At 36.5% G+C, this 13233-nt stretch overlaps 1 protein-coding gene across 1 annotated transcript; it reads right to left on the bottom strand.

The window, feature by feature from the left end:
- Window positions 1-4337: 4337 nt before the first annotated feature.
- On the bottom strand, window positions 4338-11441 carry LOC122330451 (hematopoietic SH2 domain-containing protein homolog). The gene is given in 11 exon segments (XM_043227470.1): window positions 4338-4892; window positions 5045-5232; window positions 5234-5678; window positions 6161-6322; window positions 7085-7250; window positions 7510-7599; window positions 7903-8066; window positions 8470-8609; window positions 9905-10196; window positions 11056-11230; window positions 11321-11441. Coding segments are annotated over 9 exon segments (1443 nt in total). The 5' UTR covers window positions 9948-10196; window positions 11056-11230; window positions 11321-11441; the 3' UTR covers window positions 4338-4847.
- Between the last annotated feature and the right edge of the window lie 1792 nt (window positions 11442-13233).

Below are 13233 nucleotides of genomic sequence, written 5' to 3'. Positions count from 1 at the left end.
GACTGAGCGCATCTGTTGATATTTTGGGGTTAATGCTCGATTTTGTGACAGCAACGTAACCGACATGTTCGTGGTCCAGAAATGGAAAAATAGACACTGAGGAGAAGAAACTGCTGAATATATTATGCACATAAAAGTGTGGGCCTCGAACAGTTGCATTGCTGTTCACGCGGGGTCAGAAAGCTCTTATATTCATTTGTGTTCTGAAGATGAACAAAGGTCTTAATTAATGGCATAACAGGTGATTACTGCAATTAATAACATTTCTGGGTAAACTATCCCTTTAAATATAATTTGTGCTTAATTTTGAGAGTTCAAGGGATAGCTGAACATTCTGTCATCATTTACTTTCATTTAAAGTACATATTTTGGAAAAAACATAACTTTAAAGGGACAAAAACACCACACAGGTATTTCTCAAGTCTTCCTTCATGCTTCATGTTGTTGCATATCTGAATATAATTTCAGCTAGATTTTTGTTTCTCCAATCATGGCCCTGTCTGTTTCTTTGTCCTCTTCCCCGTGCAGCTGCGAACCACCAAGACTTAACAATAAAGATGGGCCAACAATGATTCTTCAGCCTATCCTGTCGTACTCCACTTTAATGACTTTTTAAGCTGAATGAGATCGTTAGGAGCAGTGCTGCCTCAGCACTCGTATGATTATACACCGCTCGCTAAATCTCCACCCAGAGATGCGCAGAGCCGTCCTTGGCCATATTAGTTCAGCTGATGATTTACTGGCTTAGACATTTCTGTCCTTTTAAGAGAGTTCAGCGTTGATTCGGGTGCTTTAGATTGTTTTTCAAGGGAATGTTAAAGATGAAAATGTATATGCAGTGCTTCTTTTTTGGGAACGACAGGGTTGGTACGTGATCCTGCTGGTCTTGTAATGCAATTCATGATGTCCAGTGATACACTGACACGTCTAAGTTTTATAATGCTTTGTTTTGTTTTATTATTTTCATATGGGGTTGGGTTGCAGCGATATTCTGTGAGTTTGCTATGACGTTGCTAGGCTGTTTTGGGGGGTTGCTAGGTCAGAGTTTCACCTCAAGTCAATAGACGTAGCTGATATCTGATATCAAAGTTGCGTTGGTTGTAAATTATGTCGTGTTGTAAATGTCCTTAAGTCACCTTCAGAAATTTCCACGCCCATCAATGCTGTTTTAGAATGACATTATGGCATTAATTTGCCCTATTTAGTAAATCTGTCCCTTTATCTTATGTAACGAATGCTTTTTATAATTTTGATGTGTCCCAATTAATCTCCTAATTTCAATTTTTTACGGTCATTGATGTTATCTCATAATTATAACTGGACATATCATAATTGGTTATCTTAATTCAGACTTTTTCATCACTTTGCATCTCAATTTCAAATTTGCCATAATTGACTTGTCATCATGATTGTCTTGACTTATAGTTATAATTGTCATAACTTTTGACTATGACCTTTTCCTCATAATTGAAACTTTCATCGTTGATTTGTTGTTTTTATCTCTCAATTAAGATTTTTTTTTATTAGTTTTAATGAAAACGTCATAATATAAGTTTAACATATTAGATCCATTATATCATCTTCTAAAGGAAAATCTGAATTAAAGATAATCTGAAGTTATAGACCACCTTACCTCAACAAACCGCATAATTTAGAGGTATAATTTTAATATAAACACCCATACAGCAACAAAATTATCCATTATGTTATTCTAAACCTTTATGATGTATTTGTTTTATTTAGTTTTTTGCCCATTCAATTAAAGTCAACAGGGCCGGTGTAAAAAAAAATATCATCTTGGTGGTAAACGGTGCCTTTGAATGACAAAAAAAGCATCCCACATCTGAAACAGTTACGTTTTCTCACACTGTGTTCATCAGTATTTTGACACAAAACAGAAACAACTAAAATGCACTTTAAAATAAATACAAATGCGCTTGTTAATGGTCAAAAGGTCCCGTTAGCGGGGCTTACGTAAGCCATGAAAATGCTTTTCAGACATAAAACAAGGCATGCCTGGATGAAGTGCAGTCATTAGGGATAAGGCAGCCTGCGCTAATATGCAGTTAATTCCTCATCCCGTTACCTCCAACTCCCTTTATGAGGACTGTATTAAAAACTCCAGTGGGATGTAAGTGCTGATGATGCACCTCCGTTAATTACGCCTCTCACCCTGAGCATCTGCTGATTTAGTTGTGCTTCTGTTCCAGTCTGATACAGCCACTCAGGCTGCTGACAGTAATGTAGGCATTAGAGCATTGATTCTTCTGGACGCTGGGCATAAAACGGGACGTGGGTGACGCACACATTTCGCGCACACACTCGCTGTGCCGGCCTTGGCTGCCCTCTAATCTTATTAGCCCGGTGATGTTTGCCAGTATGGCATCCCAAGAGTTTCAAAACAATCCATTTTAGTGTTTTTTTTTAGGGGCGGTCGATAGCAAAGGCAGGGTATGTGTCAGTATTACTGGATGTGTTCAAGTAATGGCTTTTTTGTCAGGCGAACACTAAGCTAATCTCCCGATCAATAACGATAAACAAGGAAAGACAATACGTTTGTTCGAGTCTGCAAACGCAACATGCCAGGTTTTACGCAGTGCTTTTACATCCAATTTGGGAGTTTTAGCATCTGAAATCGCCCTCTTATTAACCAGTCGCTGAAAGAAACAATAGTGAGTGCGCAAATGCTTGTATGAAGTGCGGTTAAACAATTGATAATCAGTTAAAAAGGAACTCTAGGCCTGTTTATGCAAAGGATGTTTAGTTTTAAATGTTAATGATAGTTGATAACTGATGATAAAAACATTGACAGCATTGAAAAAACTTAATAATAAACAGCATTAGCATTCATTGGTTATTATCATCTTCATAGTTATTGCTGAACTTTTACTATACATCTGAACTATGGATGCCATCTACTGCCAAAATGTGGGAATTTTTTTAAATCTAATGGTGCATTATGGGAATTTTCTAGCCATTGAGTCTAAAGTGGTTTTTATTGCAGTGCATTTTCATGGATTGATTGAGTACACTCAGTAATGTCCACTGTTTTCAGACACCACTACAAATTACTCTTCATTTTCATATCATGGCCATGTGACTTACAGTATCCACCACAGCACATGTTGTTTCTCACGAGAGAATTTACCAGAATGAGGTTTTCAGCTAGAGAAGTGAAGAAGATTTATTGGGACGCCTCTGATTGGTCGTTAATATGATTGGTTATAATGTTTTGTAAGCTGCATTTAAAATCCACTTGCCTCAAAACAAACTGGACCAAACTGTTCTATATAGCGTGATTGTTTGTTTAGTTAGTTTAGTAGTATTAATGTGTTTAGCAGAATGAGATTATCTGGGTATTTTACAGCACCTGTTTTATGAATACTTTAATTTAGCCACAATAGCTCTGCTTCTCTATGATGCGTCATATAGAGAAGTTCACGTTTTCTCTCTTCTTTGCTCAAATCTGCCTGAAGTTCCGCTGTCTGTGTGATGACTCTCTTATTTACGATTTCTGCAGCCCACAAAAACCAGATCAGTCACTGCTGACAGCTTTATTGTCCCCTTTTACATGAAGATCTTGTCCGACACCACTTGGTCCCTCTAGTTTGTGCGTAGGCGTGCAAATCACAGTCTTGCTTCTCCAAGGAGTCAGAAAGGCCGCTATAAATTTCCTCCAGGCATAAATCACATGCGGGGGATATCACCCCTGCTTTCTGTAGGGAGCCGGGAAGTTTCTTTGTGATGTGTGGAAGTTTCTTGAACACAACTAATTGGTAGTTGTAGCGCTTCATTGCTATGACCAGTATTCATACGATTTAAATCCATAGATACACTATAGACTCTTTAGTTTTTATTGTTTGTTTTTAATACATTTTTGTAGCCAGGCGAAGCAGAGCTTTAATGTTGCTTATCTCTGATTGACTAGTCATTGTTGTTTCATGTTAGCCAATTTTATTTTTCTACAGGATGTGACATATAATAGCTAGCCTTGTTTTTTTAATAGCTAATTTGAGCCTGAAAAGAGTTTAAGAAGGTAGCTCTGGTCTTTGCTGACCAGAGCTACCATCTACTCATATTGTGATAGGCCTATGAGATTAGCTTAGCAAACAACATTAAACTTCACTACAAATAATATCTCGTCATCACCTTATATTTGCACTGTTACTACTTTTATTAGCTTACGCACGAATCATAATTACTCTGAAATCAGTTATGTGTTCAATTTGTTTAGTTTTACCATTGAATCCTCTTTTAAATAGCATTTATTTACATGTTTCGAAGATGTAGGAAATCTGTTGTTTGGCACTATGATATGAAAGACCATAAAAGCAGGACACGATTATATCATTTCTTTTATAAGTTGCACCGAATCTCATCAAGATGGTCTCCGTTACTGGCAGGTTATGTCATTTTGAAGGCTGTAAAGTTTAACAGCTTAATTCCCGCTCTGTGTCTTAATTAATTAATTAATTAATTCACAGTCAATGAAGTCGAGATGAAACAAAAATTGTGCAGTATGCATGTTTTTTGTTTTTTTTTTACATATACATGAAATTAATTATCTTAAAAGAACATTTTCAATAAACTACTGTGATTATAGCTTGTTGCTGAAATCAATACATAATACATATTTTAATTAAGTTAATAAATATTTTTGTTACACGCAAAAGTGTTTTAAACGCAACAAAGTTTCACAATTGGACATACAAAAATGCAGTGAAAAATAAAGCTGTGCTATTCTAGTATTCAGTGATCGGAAGTAGCCTGTTCTTCATTAGTGTAATGCTATGATTCATGTCAGCGATGATGATGATGATGATGATGATGATGTTCGTCTGAAGTGGTTATTTTTTCCAGTATTCGGGGGAGAGCCATTTCCATTTCTCAGTCTACAGGAAACAAGGTGGGTCATTAAAGTTATCACATAACCTGTCATAATCATCAGTGTTTCTTAATATAAAATATTATGTTCCTAAAGCATTTCGAAACGTAACGATGGAAAAATGACACATTTATGCTCGACGGTTTCATCAAAACTCACCTTAAGGGGCCGGGCAGGTAAAATCTGCTTGGGTTTTAAGTCTGTTAGCGTTTCGTAAGTATTAGTGTGCGACGTCTCCTCTGCTCTCGCCGCGGGCCGTGAATCGGGAATCTGCTCGTACGTGTTGTCAACCGGGAAGTGATTAGAAACGGGTTCGAGAGGCACCTCGGCGTACGTAACATCGCTTTCCTGCGCGTTTTGGCTGCCGTGTGTTCCGGCTAATTGATAAACCGGCGAATTGCACAGTACTTCCAGGCTGTTGCTGATGCCTGGATTGCCGAGCTGTTCCCTCTGCGTGTAGGGAAGAGATCTGCGGCTGGCTTCTTTTATTAAAGTGTCCTTCTTCTTCGCTGCTGTCATCCAGGAAGGGCAGGGATTGGCTTCTGCAGTTGTGCACTAAGAGCTCGGAGTAAATGGTCCCTTGGTGCGAGGCGGGACCTTTGTGTAGTCTCGGGGCTCGGGGTTCCCCTCGGGAAGCTGTAAGTGAAATGTCTTTGCCCTCTGTGGGCGTTCTGGCCCTTTCTTTGGGCTTCTGCAGGTCTATTGGAGTGTACAGCACGTTTTCCGGGCTGCGCTTTACTTCTAAGGAGAAGGTTTTCAGAGGAGGACACTTTCTTGGCACTGGTGGCACTGCCTGTGGAAAGCAATCATAATTATGCAGATGTGAGGCCATGGGCAGATCTTAAACACGTGGGGGCAGCTTTACTAACAGCTTGTTAAAAGAGCACTGTCAGGTTTCTACTAAAGACGCGCCGTGACGGACTAGCGCCGAAAAGGGGTGGGCACAGTTATTTTTGTGCTTATTGAATATGAATATGTAGGAGTTTCAGGCAAAATTCATAAGAGGAGAGTATTCAGAGTTGTTTTCAATGTACTGTGGCTTCTTTATTTCTTTATTTCTGACTATAATAATTTGCACTGCGCTTGGTATATTGTGTTTATCGATTTGCCCTGCTTAGTAAAACTGGCCCCTGTTAAATAAATAAGAGTATTTCATAGAAAAAAAAATAAAAACAATGTGCAATATGCAAACTATAAATAAATAATGCTTAATAAATTGATGATAATTGATTTATTTTTTTAAATAATTTAAATTAAATGGCAGCGGTGACATACGGGTGTGTTTCTGTGTCCTTTGGGCGGCAGGGCGGGAGGTTGCAGTGTCTCGTGGGGTTTTTTCCTCTGATCGTCCCAAATATCCTTCACAGCTTTAACACTCACTCCTGGCTTCTCCCTCAGGTCAAAATGAATCACATCGTAGAGCTCGCTTGTGGATGACTGCAACACAGCACATTTGAGATCAGATATGACACAGACAAAAATAAATAAATAAATAATAATAATAGTAAGAGTGTTTCAAGTTTCATAAAATAAAATAAAACGGCAAATAAAGTTATTCTTCTGCAAAACAAGTCCCTCAGAAACGGTTGTGGTTGGAACACAGTGGTTGCCGAGCAACACGAAGACTTAACAAAGGTGTATGTTTGAATTAAGCCAATCAGAATTAAGGACCGGAACTATCCATTTTATAAAATTAATATAAGCATAGCATTAGTTAAATACATGTATGGTTCTTTAAAAGTTTTGAAAAAAAAAACTAATGCAAACCAAGGATGCATTTATTTAAATAAAAGTATAGTAAAAACATACATATTGTGACAGTTTTATAATTTATAACTGTTTTCCATTTCCATTACTTCATTACTTCAGTGTCACACAATCATTCTAATATGATGTTTTGCTTCTCAAGAAACTATTATTATTATAGTTAATGTTTAAAATAGTTTCTGCTTAACATTTTGTGCAAACTGTGATATAGTTTTGAGGATTTACTGATTAGTAGAAAGTTCAAAAGAATAGCATTTATTTTTTATTTTTACATTTTGTAACATTATAAATATATTTATTGTCACTTTTCATCAATTTTACGCATCATTGATGCTTGACATTAAAATGGTTAATTGCTTTCTTTCTTTTTCTTTTTTTTTTTAAATGGTAAAAACAGTAATATACTGTAAAATACGATTTTCATAAATTCACCTCAAAACACGAGAGTGTCAGATATTCTCCAAATGGCTCAATGGGTCTGGTCTTGTAATATTCGATGAGACTGGTGAGAGTATCATGCATCTCTGTGTCGCCCGTCACAATAAAACGGCCGTCTTTATTCTGGTTGATGACAAAGTGGCGGCATCGATCGCGCCCTCTGGAAAAAAATCAATGATTTAAACCGTTAAAATGGATTCAAAAACACAATAAATACTTTTAAGAAGCATCAACATCACAAGCTAAATATTAACCTCAGGAACACTGGCGTTCAACCAAAAATTTTGCATTTTAAAAGCTCCCATCTGGGCTCGAAGGAAACGCAAATAAGTCTACAGGGTCATTTGTCATAAAAAAAACAATGCTAAACGCTACCGATGACCTTCATAGCCCTTATTTTGTTTCTAAGACGCACTTACTTATATGACAGAATGTATCCAGTGGCTTTATCACTGAGCCGAATGAGGAAACAGCCCAGTTCCTTGTCTTTCAGATGCTCCTCTGCGTCCCTGTGAAACACAAAACCACAGGCAATAATGAAAGCGGTCCAACTTTGAATATCGCTTAGATTATAAAACCAAAAAGTACAAACGTAGCGCTTTCAAAACTTCAAAAATAAAGGATTTCACAAAGATTTTGGCTCCCCAAAGAACTTTTCGGTATGAAGAATCGAGCTCTTTCTAGGTTTCATGCAAAAAAGTTCTTTACGGAACCAGATGCCGACAACAAACCTGAGTATCCACAGACTCAAATAAACTCAAGAGACAGCAGTAAAGCAGGTGCTATCACTATTTGGCCTCTGAATGTCTTACTTTCTGCTGATAAATCCCTGGAACCATTCGGGGAAGTTGCCGTTGTGGAGGATCAGAGGCGCCTGGGTCTCTGTAAACCATTTGAGGGCCAGTTCCCTGAGTCTGCTCTCTGTGCTTTCCTGGACGTCTCCTCCAGGCTGGCTGTGGTCCATCCTCACACGCTCCTGTGTCAATATAGAAGGGCAGATGAGACGACGCCACCAGCTTTGACACTACATACAAGTCCACACTAACAGTCTCATTTGCCTATTTCCCCAGCGACGTCATAAAACGCCCGCGGCTGTTTCAACAGAGCCATTGTTCGTGTTTATCATGCCAGAGCCGAGTCAGTTTGGCATGGTTACATTTTACCGTACCAGGTACCTTTGGCAGGGTAATCAAAACGGCCTGAGGTCATGTAAATTTCCCGCGAATTTTCGCGTATCGATACGTCTGCGCTCGCCAACTCGCATCTACTGGCATTTTAGAGCGTCTCGGAAGTTTCGATTAGGCTGAGCTTGATGGGAAAAGCCACTTTGACTGCTGGTTTCCATTGCGTTTGGAAGTGTGTGAATTCCACGCATGTACCTTTAGGCGAAACATCAGGCAGGAGTGGAAGCGGTGAGGTTTGGGTCTCCTCTGCTCCATCAGATGTGTTCTTGTAAGGTAGTTGTGCTGCGGTTTAGAGCTGTGCTGTCTTTTGCAGTGTCTGCTGGTCCATAGAGATCCTACAGACGGACAAAATGTAAAAAGTCAGCTAATTTATATGCTCACCTTATTTTGTTCTAGGTTCCTTTTCTCTATTTTTACTTCCTATTTCATATTTATAACATAATCAATTCATAGAAAATGTTTATTTTCTGCAAGTTTTTTGTTGACAGTACAGATCCTATTTTTCCTTTTCTATTTATTTCTTTTACATTTTCTTATTATTAATTGACTGATGGATAAATTGACTGACTTGACTTTTTAATCATTTAATATATTTTTATATTTTTATTAATATATTTTTAATATAACATTCACAGAAAATAAGCAGTTTTTTTTTTTTTTTTGTATTTATTTATGTTAAATTATTGCATTAAAATGTATACAAATTAAATGTACACAAAATAAAAACTGTTGTGTACAAACAGTTTTAAATCATATGTAAATGTACTTAAAGTTAAGTGTTTTTTCAGTATGTTAAGTATTTTTTTAGTTCAATACTCATATTACATTTTATATACTTTTATGAACCATTAAGTAAAGTAACCATTAAGTAACCATAAAGTAGTTTTACTTCTACTTTAACATTCATTCAAATTATATTAATACATTTGAGTATTTTGTAGTATCTACATTTAATTAAATAATACATTTGCATGTACATGTCATATTATTTATTTAAGATTTTTTTTGGTTTACTTTTACTTCATTGATTTACTAATTAAATTAAACTATTAAGTTAAATTGAATTAAATAAAACCCTAAAGCTATGTGGATTTTTTTTTGTGTCTTTATTTATTAATGCTTAAATTGAATTAAACAGTATGTTAAGATTTTTAGTGACTTTTACTTTTTATCTATTTACTAATTAAATTAAATTACTAAATTAAACCTAACTGAATTAACTACAAACTTAATGTTATGTGGATTTTTAGTGTCTTCATTTATTAATGTTTCAACTCAATTAATACAATTCTATATATATTAACTATTTTAGTGTTTTAGTAACTTGTATTTTTTATTTAAATTAAAACCCTAAAGTTACGAGGATGCTTTTTAATGTTTGTTCATTTTATTTAAACGTTACAAGAACGGATTAAGCGATATTTATTTTTTTGTTACTTTTACTTTTTATTTATTTACTAATAATTAAAATTCAGAAGATTTTCTCACGCTACCGCACAATTTATTCCTATATTCACAAACAAAAGCTATTACATGTAGTATCATACCTAGTTACTATAACAATTAATAAAAAAACGCTGATTAAAAAAATCCTTTAAACCGTCTGCGACACTGAAAGCCGTATACGTACCTGTTGGTGTGTGCTGATGAGCGCAGTGTGATTTGAGCGTCATGTTGCTCGAGATTAAAAGTGTCCTCGGCCTCTCACGCGATTGATATAGTTCTGAAGAGCAGGAGGACGTTCTGAAGGTGTGTGGACTGTTATACCTCGCAGACGTTCACCTCGCACGTTGTTCCACGCAGGGTTTGGAAAAACAGTGTTGCAGAGAGGGTAAGACGCTCAGCTCACGTATGAATGACGGCGCGAGGGAGGGGAGGAAAAAAACACAAACAATCTCGCTCAGATCACGGCTTACAGTTTCCTGAAGAGAAATGGAACACACAGAGGAAAGAAATGTGGTCTCATTGAGTGCGCACACACACACACACACACACACACACACACACACACTTTCTGTTTGTATGGTGGGTTATGTACACGCAGGAAGTCATGACTTCAAGAAGCTGCATAGTAGCAGACGTCTTAAAAAAGTAATAATAACATGATACAGTGGCCATGAAACGCATTTGCACAATTAAGCTTTTACAAAGTGTTAAAGTGTTTGCGCAAAGTGTTAAAACAAATATATAAACAAAATATATATTTTAAAGTAAATCGTTTCATAATAGGAAAAGTGTATATAAAGTATATTTTTAAAATATAGAAAAATTAAAATTCAGAAAAGTAATATAATATACAGTATGTAAATTAGAAATGTATTAGTCATTGCATAATTGAAATCTAATCGATTTAATCTATTATTTATAAATATTTATTCTTTATAAATTCAGAAACCTAAAATAATATACAGATCTAAATTAATTGCAATATAATTCAGATTTATTTATATTGCTATATTTTTTTCTAATTATCATATAATAAGTAATTAATATAATGTATAACAATATATGAATTACTTAAAATGTATTAATTATCATATAGTTACAATACAAATTAAATAAAAAAATACTTCATAATGTAAAAATACATTTTGTATAGATATGTATACAATACAATTATAAAATGTATATAATACAGTTGTTTGTAGTAAAATAAAATATTTAAATATCATTTTACTTCTCTATATTTTATCTACTTATTTTCAAAATTTTTGTGTGATTAATTAAATCTTGAAATCAGTTTTTGAAATCAGTATGAGGGAAAATCAGTGTCACCAATACCGTACTGTTACAGAGGTCAAGAGGGTGGCAGGACGGCATCGGTAACTGAGTCAGGGTGTACTGTAGCTGTGGTTTGGTCTGATCTTCTCCCCACCCCTCACACGTGGGACAGCAGCCTCCTCAGAAATAACGTGGACAGGGTTTTCCTCAGACCTTCCTTCCAGCGCTGTCTGATCTGTCACAGTTTAGGGACTGTACTCAATCTCCTTGTTTGGTGTCGGTGAATCACCATGGCCCAAAAATTAAAATCCAGTCATTTACTCACCCTTGTATCATTTCAGCCCCAGTTTTCTTTCTTCCGTGAGGCACAAGGAGAAAAAGGCCTTTCGTTTTTAGCTTTAAGACTGTGATTTGTGTGACGGCAGACACCTACATTCCTCCTAACTTCCTGTAATGTTGAAAAAATGGAATTGTTCTTGTGACTAATAAGCCCTGCTTCAAAAAAAAAAGCTGCTGTGGAGGAGTTGCTCTGAAGGATTTTTCTGTTGACACAATCTGTCTTCAGCCGAATCGGTTTAGTGAATCATCACGACTTTGAACCTTAGATGGCTGATAATTTAAAGTGGGTTATGAAATGTTCAAATCTTGGTTTTGGCAGCCCCAAACAACAGGCTGACACGCACGCGAGGTCACAAAACACTTATTTATTTATTTATTTTGACCTTATTTGTTCAACGACTCCCAAACGATTCGTTGAACGAGTCATTTTTCCAAACCCTCCGACGCTCGGTCGATTTCATTTAAAGCAGCGTTTGTGAGCTTTTAACGCTCCGAGAGTGACAAAGAATAAATGTGCACTTTCATTCAGACAAACTTGAAAAAACAATATGTCAATGTGTCTTATTGTCTTTTCACAATATGCTATCGTTTCATATATGAAGCGGTTTAGGACTCGTTTTAAAAATGACTCGTTTCAGTGATTCAAAGTCGACTCAAAGGCAATTTGAGACAGTAACCTTGACAATCCGGGCCCAGGAAGTAATAAAGCCATCGGTCAAACAGGATGTGACATCAATAGCTCAACTTCAGTTTTGCGACTCTGCAAGAATACTTTTCTTGCGCAAAGAAAACAAAAAGAACAGAATTCACTCAATCATTCTCCTCCCCCAGTTACGTCTTAAGCCATTTTTGAGAGTATCACAACGCACGCGCGCGCTTTTCCCATGGACGTAAACGGCCGCAGATTACGTCAAACGCGTTACAGCGTGCGTATGCGTCGCGTCGCGATACTTCAAAATGGCGGAAGACGTAATTCGGGGCCGAAGACCAAGAGTAAATTACGTATACGCTCAAAAAAGTATTCTCGTAGTGTGGCAAAAGCCATTTGAGCTACTGATGTGACATGTTTTACCGACGTATTTACTAACGTTACGTTTTTTTGAACATTTATGCAGGGTCAGAAAGCTCAAAAAGGTCATGCGTGCTTGAACCTCCGCAGATAGAGGCCAGATGTTGAGACATGTAGGTAAAAGGAAACTCACACTTATCTCTGAGACACTGTGGAGGAATAAAAGTCAGACAGTGACATTTCTCAAAGGTCAGACAGACGTGTGTTTACGGAGAATGTCAGAGCGACGGTTAGGTCTGTTTGCTGAAGATTTGCCAGCTTTTAAAGATCGCAATCGTTTTAAGACGACAATCACGAGAAATACAAGCCGAGAATAGTTCGGTATTAGATTAAATTATGCATTAAAAAACAGAAATACATCGTGCTAGGGTATATTTGTAATTTTGGGCCACAAACCAATAATAAGCAGCGCGAATATATTTGTAGCGATAGCCAACAATACACTGCACTAGTCGAAATTATCTATTTTTCTTAAATGTAAAAAATCATTGAGATAATAAGTAAAGATCTAAATTTCCTACCACGATTGTATCAAAATTTCCTTTTTGATTAGTAATATGTACTGCAAAGAACTTCATCTGGACGACTTTAAATGCAATTATTATTATTAACCGGTTTCCAGATGATCAAATAGGCTAGATGTATTTCAGACAAATATAGTCATATCCTAACAAACCATACATCAGTGGAAAGCTTATTCATTCAACTGTCAGATGTATAAAAGCGAGCCTTCTGACTGGTTTTGTCCTTGGTCGCGTTTTGTTACAGGCTGTTCTGCACGACTTTCTTATTTACTTTCTCATTACTCTGAAGGGCCGGAAAGCCATCGC

This window comes from Puntigrus tetrazona, chromosome 25, assembly GCF_018831695.1.
Source record: "Puntigrus tetrazona isolate hp1 chromosome 25, ASM1883169v1, whole genome shotgun sequence".
NCBI lineage: Eukaryota > Metazoa > Chordata > Actinopteri > Cypriniformes > Cyprinidae > Puntigrus > Puntigrus tetrazona.
Note: the sequence above shows the minus strand (reverse complement) of the source record. Positions and strands in the feature narration are given on the sequence as shown.